The sequence below is a fragment of the Pan paniscus genome, chromosome 8 (genome assembly GCF_029289425.2).
Source record: "Pan paniscus chromosome 8, NHGRI_mPanPan1-v2.0_pri, whole genome shotgun sequence".
Taxonomy (NCBI): domain Eukaryota; kingdom Metazoa; phylum Chordata; class Mammalia; order Primates; family Hominidae; genus Pan; species Pan paniscus.
The window spans coordinates 136,338,722-136,354,980 of record NC_073257.2 but is presented as its reverse complement, the minus strand read 5'-3'; the positions used below and the strand labels follow the sequence as shown (position 1 = coordinate 136,354,980).

Here is a 16,259-nt window from a genome sequence, read left to right as displayed (position 1 = left end):
GAAAACTGCTTCATTAAAGTGCTTCAATAAGCACAAAGAAAGCTGTCCCCTAAAAAAGAACAAGGTCCTGTCGTTTGCAGCTACAGGGATGGAACTGGAGGCCATTATCCTAAGCAAACTAATGCAGGAACAGAAAACCAAATACTGTGTGTTTGCACTTATAAGTGGGGGCTAAATACTGAATACACATGGACACAGGAAAACAACAGATACCAGGGCCTACCTGAGGGTGGAGGGTGGGAGGAGGGTGAGGATTGAAAAACTACCCCAACAGGTACTAGGCTTATGACCTGGAAGACAAAATAATCTGCACACCAAACCCCCAAGACACACAATGTACCTGTATCACAAACCTGCACACGTATCCCTGAACCTAAAATATAAGTTAACAAAAATTGTCCCCAATAGGATATTAAGGGGGAAAACTCAGGTTTCAAACAGCAGATACAAGATTATCCCAATTTTGTGTTAAAAATGTATATATAGACACAAAAAATTGGCAAGATCAAGCATGATTTGTGTTATTCTGGGCTGGTGAAATGAGTGGTTTCTTTTCTTCTTGTACTTTCCTGAATTTTTCTTAGCTCCTTTAATGAGCATGAGTTGCTTCATAATCAGATATTTTAAATACTTGTGTTTTGAGAAGAAAATAAAATCTACTTAAAAAAAAAAAAAGGCTCCAAGGGAGAAAAAACTCTGAAGGAAAACTAAGCCATGAGGTCTCAGAGCACCTTATGACTAGGACACATCACAAAGACAAAGCCAGGGCCGGAAGCTCCTGCAACTCCTGTCAGTTTCAGACCCACAGCTGCAGGGCTAGGTGCCAGGTGCCAGGCATCGGTGGACAGTTTCCAATTCAAACCAGAGCTGCAGGAGGGCTGACCCCCCTCCTGGGCCCATTCTTTCAGTGCTGGAAGTGGGCATGGCCCAGCAGGCCAGCCTGCTCCCAGTTAGGAGTTGAGCAGGGTCATCCCCACACTGACAATCCAAAGAAAATGCCCACGGCTGAGAGGTGGGGCTCAGCCAACAGAGTTCGTGGGGAGGCCTCAGTGGAAACACCCATAGGGGAGGGAGGCCACAGCAGAAAGAACTGGCCCGGAGTGGCCCCCATGTGGACAGACATGTACTCCCCACTCACCAGCCTGCCCCTAGGGGTACAGACTGTCCCCAGACCCCTATAGTCAGGACTGATGCCCTGAGAATCAGGGAACAAAATGGTAGGGCACCTTTGAGTTTATATGGCCAGGCCTCTGGATAAGCCTTCAAACCTCACCCCCATTTTTCACAGGCAGTTCTGAGGGCGTGAACCATGAAGATCACCGCAGCCTCATGCCTACCCTCCCCACCTGAAATCCTGTCTACCCCCTCACCTGAAATCCTGTCTACCCCCCCGACCTGAAATCCTGCCTACCCCCCACCTGAAATCCTGTCTACCCTCCACACCTGAAATCCTCCCTATCCCCCCACCTGAAATCCTGTCTATCCCCCCGACCTGAAATCCTGCCTACCCTCCCACCTGAAATCCTCTCTAACCCCCCGACCTGAAATCCTGTCTATACCCCCGACCTGAAATCCTGTCTATACCCCCGACCTGAAATCCTGCCTACCCTCCCACCTGAAATCCTCTCTAACCCCCCGACCTGAAATCCTGTCTACCCTCGCACCTGAAATCCTCCCTACCCCCCTCACCTGAAATCCTGTCTACCCCCGCACCTGAAATCCTCCCTACTCCCTCACCTGAAATCCTGTCTACCCCCCCACCTGAAATCCTGTCTACTCACCCACCTGAAATCCTGTCTATCCCCCAACCTGAAATCCTTCCTACACCCCACCTGAAATCCTGTCTACTCACCCACCTGAAATCCTCCCTACCCCCCAACCTGAAATCCTGTCTACCCCTCCACCTGCTATCCTCCCTACCCCCTACCTGAAATCCTCCCTACCCCCCACCTGAAATCCTCCCTACCCCCCCACCTGAAATCCTCCCTACCCCCCCAACCTGAAATCCTCCTTACCCACCCCACTTGAAATCTTCCCTACCCCCCAACCTGAAATCCTCCCTACCCTCCCCACCTCCCTAAGAAATTCTGCTGCACCGCTGGCCCTCCCTGAGAGTTGGGCTATGGCAAAGAGCACTGGATGGGGCTGGAAGACGATGGTTTGGTGCCTGGCTTCACTCCTCATTGGCAAAGTAATCTTGGGTTCAGTACTAGAGTTCTCCATAACCGTTCTCTTAATACTGCAGTTCTCCCCAGGGCACATCTGGCAATGTCTACAGACAATTTTGGTTTCACAGCTTGGGAAGGGGGTGGTCCCATGTAGTGGGTGGAGAGTGGGATGCTGTTTAGCACCCTACAATGCATAGGACATCCCCTCACCACAAAATGACCCAGTCCAAAAACACCAAGTGTCGAGGCTGAGAAATCCGGGGGGGCGGTGGGGGGAGGTTGTTGTTTTTTTTGAGACAAGGTCTTACTCTCTTGTCCAGCCTGGAGTACAGTGGTACCATCTCGGCTCACTGCAACCCCCGCCTCCCAGATTCAAGTGATTCTCGTGCGTCAGCTTCCTGAGCAGCTGGGACCACAGGCATGTGCCAGCCACCATGCCCAGTTAATTTTTGTATTTTTTTGTAGAGACAGGGTTTCACCATGTTACCCAGGCTGGTCTCGAACTCCTGGGCTTGTGATCCACCCACCTCGGCCTCCCAAAGTGCTGGGATTACAGGTGTCAGCAACTGCGCCCAGCCTGAGAAATCCTGTCTTAACCTCATGGTGGGAATGCAAAGCGCCTATGACAAGGTGTTTCATCTCTAAGCTTCAGGCTCCTCACCTGTGAAACGGGCCCCTCCAGGCGAGGGTTCTTGGCTGCCACATATAACTAAGTGCTCTGGTTTGAACAGTCTCAATCTCCACTAAACCTGCAGGATTTGCATCCCACAGAACTTCTTATGATGATGGAGAACTGCCAAAACCTTCACATCACTTGGGCGCTCATATGAAGCTATAAAACCATCCACTGATTCAGAAGCTTAAACCGTGAGAATTAGATATTTCTAGAAGTAACCTTTAAGGTATGTTATTCTTTGCCTTATTACTGAATCCTAGAAAGGGCCAGGTTGCCTCTAAGAGGTTTGAATTCCAATCTATTAGCATAATAGCAGCAATCTGTGATTTCTAGGCCACTGAGGAAAGGTTAAAATGAAAATTGGATTTGGGGAGTTATATCTATTCTGAGTGCAGACTGAAAACTCAGCAGCAAGAAGCCGGTCAGGGTCTCGGGAAGCAGCAGTGATCAAGGGAAATGACTGGTGATAACTTTATTGATTAAAGCAGCTGGAAAAATTTAAGGTTTGCCACAGCCTGGCACTTCAGCAGCAAGAGAGGTCCTCGCAGGCATTTTTCATCAAAAATAAAAAAGCCAGGAACAGAGCATTATTACCCTGTGCATAAGACACAGTTCATTTGAAATGGCCTTATCTTGAAATACAGCTTTAAAATGTCTACACATCCTGAGAGTCAAATAACGTTAGTGAGCATTTTAGGAAAATGGCAGGGTGGGGACGTTCGGAACATGCAGCTGCTACTCCACTGTCAAGGGAACAGGCAGAAATGTCATATGAGGGTAGGAGAGGATGATGATGTGGGAGGTAAATAAGACACAGCTTTGCCACATATGCTCGGAGCCACCAGAGGAAACAAGTCTTTCGCTCTCCAGGGCCACAGATGCTCAGGGTGGATGGCAGCGGCAGGGACCAAAGCCTCAAGCAGCCACGGTGACCCACCAGGAATCCACAGCCCCGCTCCCTCCCAGACACACTGCCCCAGCATCCAAAAACGACAAACCCAGATTCACCAGACCCCCACGAGGGGTCTTCTTTCGGCGGTGAGGTGGGCTGTATCTCATTCGAAATGTGAAGGAAGCTGACTGTGAAAATAACTGAAAATGCCACAAGAAAAAGGCAGGGAGACCACCCAAGGTCAGACCATCCAAATATCACCATCAATGCCATCTGGACAGCCAGTCTCGTCTCCTCCTCTCTCTTCCCTTCCCCTTCCCTCCTTCCTTCCTTCTTTCCTTCCTTCCTTCTTGCTTTCCTATTTTTTTTTTTTTTTTTGAGACAGGGTCTCGCTGTGTTGCCCAGGCTGGAGTGCAGTGGTGCAATCTCAGCTCGCTGCAACCTCAACCTCCTGGGCCCAAGCAATCTGCCCACCTCAGCCCCCCAAGTAGCTGGAACCATAGGCACATGCCACCACATCTGCCTATTTATTTTTTTGCATTTTTTTGTACAGACGGGGTTTTTCCGTGTTGCCCAGGCTGGTCTCAAACTTCTGGGCTCTAATGACCTGCCCACCTCGGCCTCCCAAAGTGCTGGGATTTCAGGCGTGAGCCACGGCACCCGGCCAGGTCTTATTTTCCAGGCAGTGGCAGGGTTTTGTTTTTGTTTGGGTTTTGGGTCGGGGGAAGGGGGCTGTTTGAGATGGTTGTGATCATACCACTTATATTATTTTATTTTATTTTTTGAGACAGAGTCTCACTCTGTCACCCAGGCTGGAGTGCAGTGGCAGGATCTCGGCTCACTGTAACCTCCGCCTCCTGGGTTCAAGTGATTCTCCCACCTCAGCCTCCTGAGTAGCTGGGATTACAGGCACCTGCTGCCATGCCCGGCTAATTTTTGTATTTGTAGTAGAGATGGGGTTTCGCCATGTTGGCCAGGCTGGTCTGGAACTCCTGACCTCAGGTGATCTGCCCTCCTTGGACTCCTAAACTGCTGGGATTACAGGTGTGAGCCACCATGCCCAGCCTACTTATAAACTTTTAAATACTGATTTTTAAACTTAGATTAAAGCATTAGCCTTTCTCTCTATATATAAACACATTATTTTGAGAATTTATTGTCTCTTAAATTCATCCTATGAGGGGAATACAAATATATACATAGTTGCTTATTTTTTAAATAAAAAAGTAAGCTATATTTATAAAATATTTATAGCTATAATATTTATAAACATGGCTACCTACAAGAGACAGGTAAAAACAAAATAGAAGGAAAAGAAGTTGGACTTCTTTGAATATGTCTTGCTTTGTGGATTTGATTTTAGAACCATATAAATGTTTTACATAACTACAAAACAAATGTAAATGTTAAGCCAATTCCCTAAACATCAAAATGAAAATGAATTCAAAGAGCGTCCACTTGGGGGAATACCACCCACAAAAAAGAATTATTCCCAGCAGCTTTAAGTACAGTATTTTGGTCATAAACCTCTAGAGCAGGGGTGTCCGATCTTTTGGCTTCCCTGGGCCATACTGGAAGAAGAAATGTCTTGGGCCACACATAAAATACACCAATGAAGGCCGGATGTGGTGGCTTATGCCTGTAATCCCAGCACTTTGGGAGGCCAAGGCGGGCGGATCACCTGAGGTTGAGAGTTTGAGATCAGCCTGACCAACATGGAGAAACCCTGTCTCTACTAAAAACACAAAATTAGATGGGCGTGGTGGCACATGCCTGTAATCCCAGCTACTCAAGAGGCTGAGACAGGAGAATTGCTTGAACCCAGGAGGAGGGGGTTGTGGTGAGCCCAGGCACCATTGCACTCCAGCCTGGGCAACAGGAGTGAAACTCCGTCTCAAAAAATAAAAAAATAAAAGAATTATCAAGAGATGCCAAAATTAGAACTAATGATCAGAAAGAGAATATTTACATAGTGTCAAAGAACTTTCCCACAAGATACTTATTAGGGTTGGATGTGGTGGCTCATGCTTGTAATCCCAGCACTTTGGGAGGCCAAGGCAGGCAGATCACCTGAGGTCAGGAGTTCAAGACAAGCCTGGCCAACATGGAGAAACCCTGTCTCTACTAAAAATACAAAAATTAGCCGGGCTTGGTGGCAGGTGCCTGTAATCCCAGCTACTCAGGAGGCTGAGGCAGGAGAATCACTTGAACCCAGGAGGTGGAGGAAGTTGCAGTGAGCCGAGATCATGCTATTGCACTCCAGCCTGGGTGACAGGATGAGATTCCTGCTCAAAAAACAAACAAACAAACAAACAAACAAACAAAACGCTGGGCGTGGTGGCTCACGTCTGTAATCCCAGCACTTTGGGAGCCGAAGCGGGCAGATCACAAGGTCAGGAGATCGAGACCATCCTGGCTAACATGGTGAAGCCCCATCTCTACTAAAAATACAAAAACAAAAATTACTCAGGCATGGTGGCGGGCGCCTGCAGTCCCAGCTACTTGGGAGGCTGAGGCAGGAGAATGGCGTGAACCTGGGAGGCAGAGCTTACAGTGAGCTGAGACAGCGCCACTGCACTCCAGCCTGGGTGACACAGCGAGACTCCGTCTCAAAAAAAAAAAAAAAAAAAGATAATTACTGAAAGGGACAAATAGCAATGACAGTAGAGAACTCTGGAAGACACCTCCTCAACAGGTGATCAGAGTTCACAGATAAAGGACACTAGGGTCATGACTGCTACATGCAACGTGTCCCCAGAAAGCCATGAGTGGGATGACTGGTGGTGTCTGAATAAGGTCTCTAGGTTAGCTAACCGCCTTGTGCCAGTGTTGATTTCCCGGTTTTATCACTGCTCGATGATGATGGGGAAGCTGGTGAACGGTACATGTGAACATTTTGTACTATGTTTGCAACTTTTTGTGTGTCAAGTTACTTCAAAATGAAAAGTTGAAAACAATTTTAAAGTGGTTATTAGTTGATAATTATTAAAGCACAGTGATGGGTACCTAGGAGTTCCCTGAGCTGCCCTCTCTACTGACATAGATATTTCAAATGTTCTATGATGGAGGGCTAAAAAGAGAGGCTCAGGAAACATAAAAACGACACACAAGTCACGGAGCTTCTTCAGATTGGATTCCAACAGATCAACGGTAAAAGAGCATTTCTGAGACAGTCAAGGAAATTTAAATATGGGTTGCTATTAAATAATACTAACAAAAATCACTGTTAATTTTTTAGGTGGTTTTAAAATGTTTATTGTGGTAAAATACACATTACATAAAATTTATGACTGTGACCAGAGTATTCAATTCACTGGCATCGAGCACATTCAGAACGTCGTGCCACCATCATCACTGTCCAGTTCCAGAATATTTTTCTTTTCTTTTTTTTTTTTTAAGACAGAGTCTGGCTCTGTCGCCCAGGCAGGAGCACAGTTGCACGATCTCGGCTTACTGCAATCTCCACCTCCTGGGTTCAAGCAATTCTCCCACCTCAGCCTCCCGAGTGGCTAGGATTATAGGTGCACACCACCACGTCTGGCTAATGTTTGTATTTTTAGTGGAGACGGGGTTTCACCACGTTGGCCAGGCTGATCTCGAACTCCTGACCTCAAGTGATTCACCCTCCTCAGCCTCCCAAAGTGCTGGGGTCACAGGTGTGAGCCGCCACACCCGGCCCAGTTCCAGAATATTTGTATCACCCCAAAAGGAGACCTCATACCCTGAAGCAGCACTCCCCATTCCCCTGCGCCCCTGACCCCTGCCAACCACTAATCTCCTTTTCATCTCTATGGATTTGCCCATTCTAGACATTTGCTATACATGGAAGAATACAGTATGTGTCCTTTTGTGTTTGGCTTCCTTCACTTAGCATAATGCTACCAAGGTTCATCTACACTGTAGCATGTGTCAGAACTTCATTCCTCTTTATGGCTGAATAATATTCCACTGTATGGACATACCACATTTGGTTATCCTTTCATCAGTTGATGGGCAGGTATCTTGGCTTTTTTTTTTTTACCTTTTGGCTATTGTGTATGGAGCTGCTATGAATATCTGTGTACAAGTTTTTGTTTGAACACCTGTTTCAGTTCTTCTGGGTATAGACCTGGAAATGGGTTGCTGAGTCATACGGCAAATTCTATGTTTAACTTTGAGGAACCACCAAGTGGCTTTCCGTGGCAACATTGTCATTTCACCTTCCCAGCAGCAATAGAGAAGGGTTCCAATTTCTCTACATCCTTGTCAACACTTGTTATTTTCTATTTTTTTTTAACTATACAGTCATCTTAGTGTGAAGTGGTATCTCACTGGAGTTTTGATCTGCATTTCCTGATGAATGATGACATTGAGTATCTTTTTGTGTGCTTGTTGGCCATGTTAGGAGTTTTAATGTATTGTATTTACATCCAAAAATCGTGACTTTTTTAAATGTCATGCTACAATATGAAAGGATACAATTGAGATTTGCTTTAAAATATGACAGCAAAAAAATTAGTAAATTTATTATCATTACTATTACTATTACTTGGAAATAGAGTCTCACTCTGTCGCCCAGGCTGGAATGCAGTGGCGCAATTTCGGCTCACTGCAACCTCCACCTCCTGGGCTCAAGCAATTCTCCTGCCTCAGCCTCCTGAGTAGCTGGGATTACAGGTGCATACCACCACACCCGGCTAATTTTTATATTTTAGTAGAGACGGGGTTTCACCATGTTGGCCAGGCTGGTCTTGAACTCCTGACCTCAGGTGATCCACCTGCCTCAGCCTCCCAAAGTGCTGGGATTACAGGCGTGGGCCACCACACCCAGCCAGTAAATTTTTTAAAAGGAAAAAAAAGAGGATAGAAGAAAGGAATGTGGCAAAATCTTAACCACTGAAGCTGGATGATGGATATAATGGGGTGTCTGTATCATTCTCTCTACTTTTCTGTATGTTTGAAATCTCTAATAAAAAAAGAAATTCTGCCCTATGAAGCAAGGTAGTAAAAAGCCAGGTTATTTATTGCTGCAGTTCTCACTCATTCAAAACACAAACCTTTCCTTCTCAACAGACTAATGTGACATTTCCCAGGTGTTTTCTGGGGACTCCAGACAGCCTGCATCTTCTGACATCTCTATGGATCTCAGGGCAGGTGCAGGTGCAGTGTCTAGATTTTGGCAGCTTTGGGCCATCTTTCTCAAAGCACCATGAGGCACCAGTGTTCTGGACCGAAATGCACACAGGGGAAACATGCACCAGGCTTGACACCTGAGGGACCCCCAACCCATGCTTCTGCTGCCCACTTCTGAGGAGGCAGCAGGACAGCCTGGGGCAGCTGTGGACTCTGTTTCTTTTTTCTTTTTTTTAAAGAAGGAGTCTCGCTGTATCACCCAGGTGGAGTGCAGTGGCATGATCTCAGCTCGCTGCAACTTCTGCCTCCCAGGTTCAAGCAATTCTCATCCCTCAGCTTCCCAAGTAGCTGGGATTACCAGGCATGCACCACCTCGCCCAGCTAATTTTTTTTGTTTTTCTGTATTTTTAGTAGAGATGGGGTTTCATCACATTGGCCAGGCTGGTCTCAAACTCCTGACCTCAAGTGATCCACCCGCCTCAGCCTCCCAAAGTGTTGGGACTACAGGCGTGAGCCACCGTGCCGGCTGCCCACTATTCCTTACAATCTTTCAGAAAACCTGCTGGAGGGGGCTGTGTGTGGTGGCTCATGCCTGTAATCCCAGCACTTTGGGAGGCCGAGGCAGGAGGACGGCTTGAGCTAGGAGTTTAAAACCAGCCTGGGCAACATGGCAAAACCCCATCTCTATGGAAAATACAAAAGTTAGCCGGGGCTGGGCATGGTGGCTCACACCTGTAATCCCAGCACTTTGAGAGGCCAAGGCGGGCAGATAACCTGAGGTCAGAAATTTGAGACCAGCCTGGCCAACATGGTGAAACCCTGTCTCTACTAAAAATAAAAAATTAGCTGGTGTGGTGGTGCACGCCTGTAGTCCCAGCTCATCAGGAGGCTGAGGCAGAAGAATTGCTTGAACCCAGGAGGTGGAGGTTGCAGTGAGCCAAGACAGCGCCACTGCACTCCAGCCTGGGTGACAGAGTGAGACTCTGTCTCAAAAAAAAAAAAAAAAAGTTTGCCGGGCGTGGTGGCATATACCTGTAGTCACAGCTACTCAGTTGGGGTGGGGGGCGGGGGGGCCTGGTTAGTAAGGGGGTTAAGGGGGCACTGAGATGGCAGGATCGCTTGAGCCTGGGAGGTCCAGGCTGCAGTGAGCCATGACTGTGCCACTACACTGCACTCTAGCCAGGGTGACAAATGGAGACATTGGCTCAAAAAAAAAAAAAAGAAAAAGAAAAGAAAACCCACTGGAGGACGAAGCCAGACTCACTTAGGGTTGGGGTAGGTGTAGACAATAAAATCATAACCGATTCTTTTTCCTTTCTAAAATTTGGAAGTTTGAAAGGCAATCTATCCCAAAATAGTCAAAATATAAAGGTCGCAAAATGAGTGACTTTATTATTTCCTCCATATTGTTGTAATCTTGCTGTTACACTGTCTTGCCAGTGAGATATATTAACACACTGATAGGACTTGTCAATTCTTATCCTTTCAGAGAAGCAGCAAAAACTCAGGAAAAGCCGCAGGCATTTCTGCTTCTTGCTTTCACACTGAAAGTAACTTCACGGTTGAAACTATTCAGTGGATTTCGTTTGCTGTCTTCCCCCTCCTTCCCAGCCAGGTCAGCTTTCACAGGGAGCCCACGCTTGGCTGCCTGGCCAACCCCACAGACTGCCTGAGTCCTGCAATCCATTCCAAGCTCCAGGGCCTCCCTGACGGGGCTGCCTCCCCTGACCCACTTCACAAGGCGCCAACCTACCTGGTGGGCTTCCACTCCTATCGCTTGCAGGGCAGACTTGAAAAACTCAGGAGAAGGCTTCCCCACCACCTCGGCTTTGATGCCACAGGCATACTGGGAAAAGAGAGAGGGACATGGCATAAGTTTGGGATCAAGGAACAGGTGTATGCCCAGCCACGGAAACACTGTCCCAAATGTGCCCCCAAGAGTCAAGGGCCTTGAAGAAGCAGGATGCTGTGGGCCTGAGAACTCGTCTCACAGGCAGGAGCCTCACAGCTCCAGAAAGGGCTGCCCGGGTCACTCAGGTCCCCTAGCACCAGGCACCCTGCCATCCACTCAAAGGCCTACCCACAGCAGAAGGCATCCAAGAGCTGGCAAAACTACAGGGCTCCCAAGGGCCAGCAGAGCAGTGCTCTGCTCACTCGCCTGCAATTCCGTCCTCTCATCCCTTCTCCCCCTCTTCTCCCCTGCCCACTCGCAGCTCATCACAGGGCTCCATCTGCTCGTCTGCCTCTCCCTCCCACCTGACGGCAGGCAGGCAGGAGTGGCTGCAGCTGTGAGGATGGGACGGGATGTGAGGCTGACCTGGGGCAGCTAATGGGACCTGGGCCAGAGTGGACCCAGGGGAGCCCCACCCGGAGGCCTGGCCACAGATGGCCTTGGAAACTGAAGGGGAAGTCAGGAAGGAGGCCAGTGAGGACCCATCAAGCTTGAGGTGCTGCAGATGCCCAGGGTCAGGAACGAGAGCGGTGGTCAGCACTGATACGGAAGCCACAAGCCCGAGAGGAGTGTGGCAGAGAGCAGCTGGGAGAGCGGCAGGGTCCACGGCGGGCAGGGGGGACTGCGCCCACTGGAGGATGGGGAGGATGGGGAGGATGGGGAGGATGGGGAGGATGGGAAGGGAGAGATGGGGAGGGAGGAGGACAGCTGAGGGCCCGAGGGCCCAGCTAGGGGAGCCCAGAATAGGAAGGCAGCCTTTGTGGAAACACAAAAGGCCATTTGTACGTTAATTAAGCACAGCCTCTTCTCAACAAAGACCCAAAAAGTCCCAGGTGCCCTGAGGTCTGAAGAGAGCTTGGGACAGAACCAGGGCTGGTACCTCAAGCGCCTTCATGTAGGGACCAACGTCCAGCATCAGGCCAGAGGTCTCCTTGTAGTAACGCCTAGGAGAGAGCAGAACGGAGCACGGGATGCTGAGCACGGGATGCTGAGCACGGGGAGCTGAGCACGGGGGAGCTGACCTCAGGATGCTAAGTATCGGGAGCTGAGCACCGGGCCTGTCCCGCTGGCTGCAGAGCCAAGCCGCGGCTGAGGGGCAGTCCAGGCGCTACGCTGAGAATGACTGCAGGGGACCAGCACCACAGAGCCGGGCGGCAGGCCGCCACACCCAGTGGGGCGAGCGCAGCAGCCAGCAGCTCCAGGGATGCCACAGGTCGCACAGAACACAACCCTGCTGTCAGACTCGTGGGGACCCTGCTGCAATGATTAACAGGGGACCCAGAGGGCAGACGGTTTCAGTTGCTAACACAGAGAATGAAAAGTGACCTGTGTCCTGGGAAGGAACAGCAGGTCCACGGGGTATGTGGCGAACCCCTAATTGCTAATAATTAACCCCTAATTGCTGGCTGAAGAAGAGAACTCCATTAGTTCCACAGCACCCTGCCGCATCCCGTTAGCCGGAGGTCAAGCGAGGTGCCAGGTTTCATGGGCGCCAGATGCTTTTATGAGAAGACAACTGTTCCTTCCCATCTCATGGAGGTGGAGACAGGCTCTGCAAGAGGGAGCATTCCTCTCTCAAAGTGGCCTCACTGCTCTTTGAGCCCAGGGCTGGCTTGGTGGCTGGCTGCAGCCCGGCCAGGCTCACCCTACGATCACTGAGCCTCAAGGCACTCACAGTCCAGACACATGGTGGGCCAGACCTGGCTCTGGCTGAACTAAGCCAATTGACTACAATGAGGCGAGAAAGTGGTTTCACCTGCGCTGCTCTGAAGACGCAGTTCATTGAAAGCCAAGAATACACAAGGGGGCTTGATTCTTGGAACCACTAAAATGTTTTGCCATCCACCATCACATCAGTTTCTCTCCTCCTGCCATGCCCTTAGGATTTGGGAGACGTGGAGAAAGCACGTATGCAGAAAACGAGAGGGAAGAAGAGCGCATGCTGACTTGAGCATTCAGATCTCGCTGCCTTCTAACGGTGTGACTTTGGGTTGCTTACGCCTGTGGGCCTCAGTTTCCTAATCTGTAAAATGGGCAAAACGAACAACAAACAATACCTACCTCACGGATTGCTGTGAAGCTTGAACAAAATAATGCATGCAAAGTTATTAACTCGGTACCTTCCATGCAGAAGCTGCCCAGATGAGACAGGAGAATATTATTATAAATAACCTTTCACCCAGACTGACACAAGCAATAAGATGAGCTGGGGGAAGGAAAAAATGAACACAGCCCTGTTCAATTTGGGGGCTGAAATGTGTTCTGTGACCACCTGGGGTGTGAGAACTGAGCTCCTCGGGAGCTGCCCTGGGGCTGTGCCCTTCCTCCAGCTCCGCCACTCCTGGGCACCCTGCCTGTCCCTTTCTGCCCCACCTGATGCCTTGAAGCTGTAGCAGGCACCCAGCCACACCTGTGAGATGAACCGCTCACCCCTGTGCGTCCTCCACTGCCTGCCTCAGATGCTTCCCGGCTAAACTTACAAGCTGGGCTGCAGGTACGGGCTTCAGCCAAACCTGGGCCTTGCCAGGGCTGGTCCCCTGCCACTCCTGTTAGGCAGCTTTGGAGCTTGGAGTCTGTTGAAGGTGTGGGCATCTCCTGTCATGACGTGGGCTTGGGACTCTCCACGTGAACCCCAGGCCTGTTCCACAGCCTCTGAGGCTCTGTGCTCTGGGGTCACGGCACAGGGATACAGGCTGGCTGGGATGCTGTGAATGCTCACAGAGGGGGGACCTGCAAATGCCCTCCCTTTTAGAGTGACCCCCAAAAACAGGCTTAGAAATCTCTAAGTTCATATCTTAAACGCAGACTTCAAATGTATATTTTGCATTTACATGGCCTAAAAAAGTACTGCCTTTTCTTTTTCCCAGTTGGACAATCAGCTACTTTGGTCTGATGGTTTCCTTAGTGGGGTCCAGAGTTCTCAGGAAACGGTGAGGGGACACCGGGTCCTGGGGCCTGCACTGGCTGGTGCTGCAAATGGCCCAGGTTACCTTGGTCCCCCTTGGCATTAACGATCCCAGATGCTCCACAGCCCTTTGCAGGACTCAGGGATATTCCCAGCCCCAGCCTGCTCCGCAGGGACTCACAGTCTGGTGGGGAAGCAAAGAAGCCCACAGACAAACTTTAAAGGGCAGGACCCAGGGGAGGGGCAGTCTGCTTGAACAGGGCGGGGGACAGGCTGGGTTCAGGGAGGCAGCAGAGGCATGGAAAGCTGAGACCTGAGCTAAAAGGAAGTGAAGGGGAGGTCCAGGTCCAGGGAGCACCTTGGAATCCACTGAGCACCCTGCTGAGGACCAGGGTGGCCACGCCACCACAGGCAAGGCCCTCTGCAGGCCCTCAAAGGCCATGACCCTCGTCCCCTCCTGCCCACCTGTGCCAGGAGAAGGAGGGCATCGAGGTGGGTAGGGAGGGCCTCCCTAATGAAGTGATGTGTGGAAGTAAGCCAGGACGGAGGAAAGAATGTACCCCACACAGGAAATGCTTACCCAGCAACAAAAGAAAACCTGAAATCAACAAAACTACTCCATCGCGACAGGTACAGCTCTGTTTGGAGCTGAGGATTCTGGGGGCTTCTGGGCCCAGACCCCTGTCCCTCAGCTACCCTGGGGCCGGCTGGAGGAGCTAGAGGTTGGGTGGACGGGAGCAAGCACCTCCCATCATCTGGCAAAACCTCCTAAGGGGACCCACGCGGCACCACTTCCGCTGGCCTCACGTTCCCTGCAGCCTCTTCTAAAGCGAAAGAAACCTGGATTTTCTTATGTTTAAATTTAGACCTGGATGGGATTTTTAAAAAACTGAACGTGCAACTTAAAATACACAATCAAAACCTTGTCTTTGCATGCTAATCTTTAGAGTCCAAGGAGAACACAAACTTCCAGAAGTCAAAATGGAAACTTGAACATTTATTTTTTAAAAAACTGAATCTGGGCTTGATTTTATAGTGCCCAGAATTTTTCTTTATTCCTTATTCATTCAGAAAAACAAAAAGGCACCTTGAGGCCAACTGTTACCTGGAAACATTTTTTAGAGACAGAGCAAATATAAGCACTTAAAATTTTTTTTTTAATATAAAGGCCCGGTAATCTCCACACACTAGAGATGCGACGTATTTCTCCTGTTACTGGTTACTGGTTTAACCCAGCCAACGGCAGCCCCACTTAGGACGTGAATGTTCTAGCCACAAAGAGGAACCCGTGGATGCTGGAAAGAAAGGGGGAAGCCCAGGAGGAGGAGTCAGATGCGATTTTATGCTTTATTCTTCTGCCGTTTCAGATTATTCAGCACAGCCTCCCTGCAAATGACCACTTGACCTTTCCCAGAAGAGCCGTTAACCTTCCATAGTCTGTCGGGTAAACAGCTTAATTTTCTGAGAGCAGCATGACAGAAGAAATTACAAAGCCAATTCCCACTCTGGGGTCCAAACAGATGCCAAATGTAAATCACTCCATTTCCAGGAGAGGGACAGTCTGCCCCGGCGCCTCCACCCGCTGCTCCTGCCTCCTTGGTGGGCACCGCTCAGCCTGTGCCCCTGTGTCCCGCAGTGCAGGATGGACCTCACCAGCAGTGACCCACAGCCGAGGACAGCATGGTGATGGCAGCTCTTGGAGGGTCCTCAGGCTGTCCTGAGAAGCTGGGACCTAGTCCCTAAAACCGCCGGTTCCTTTCTCTGGTTTTTAAACACCCAGAACCCCCATCAGCAGAGACTCCACTAATCTCCTACTTTAAACAAACCCTTGTCTACTATGACATTTGCTGCGGTATTACAAAGCTGAAAGCGACTGCTTCCGGGTTTCTTTTCTTCTTCTTCAACAATATACCTGTTCTGACTATTATTATCCATGATCTGGAATAGTGGTTTTTAATAATTATGAGACAACTTTTTTTCTTTTCTTTTTTGTAGAGACAGAATCTTACTATGCTGCCCAGGCTGGTCTCGAACCTCTGAGCTCAAGCCATCCTCTCAGCTCAGCCTCCCAAAGTGCTGGGATTATAGGCATGTGCCACCAAGCTCAGCATGAGACATCTTTAAAGAAAAAAGTGTTAACATTAACGAATTACAGCAGAGCTTCTTCATTATGCTTGTTCTCTAGTGAGGTGTTGGTGACTCAAAGGCCTAAAGGGTCAGCCCGGGTAAATGAGTTAAGAGGCCAGGTTCTGTGGCTTGCTCCATAGCAGCGACCTAAATTGCAATGGGTGTAAGTTTAAAAAGGGACTACAAGGGTTAATTTAATATGTCATTAAATTAATCTGGCCACGGTGCCCAGATATGTGGTCAAACATTATTCTGGATGTTTCTATGAAGGTGTTTTGGGATGAGATTAACATTTAAATCGGTGAACTAGGAGGAGAGTACATTCCCTTCCGCAATGTGGGTGGACCGCATCCAACCAGTTGCAGGCTTTACAAGAACAAAGACTGACCTTCCCCGAGCAAGAATCCCACCAGCACACCACCTTAGGA

General features: G+C 49.3%; 1 protein-coding gene across 7 annotated transcripts in view; it reads right to left on the bottom strand.

The window, feature by feature from the left end:
• Positions 1–16,259, bottom strand: part of LHPP (phospholysine phosphohistidine inorganic pyrophosphate phosphatase) — a 153,345-nt gene that overhangs the window by 105,838 nt on the left and 31,248 nt on the right. For 6 of the 7 annotated variants that reach the window (XR_010113217.1, XM_034931654.3, XM_063607560.1 and 3 more), the window contains exons 4-5: positions 11,680–11,743; positions 10,602–10,694 (exon numbers count right to left, since the gene is read on the bottom strand). Coding sequence is in view for 6 of the 7 variants with exons in the window: in XM_034931654.3 (XP_034787545.1) it covers positions 10,602–10,694; positions 11,680–11,743 (157 nt within the window). In the remaining variant the exon portion in view is untranslated. Of the gene's footprint in view, positions 1–10,216; positions 10,403–10,601; positions 10,695–11,679; positions 11,744–16,259 lie in introns of those variants that run through there. The other variant, XM_034931656.4, reaches the window with a different exon arrangement.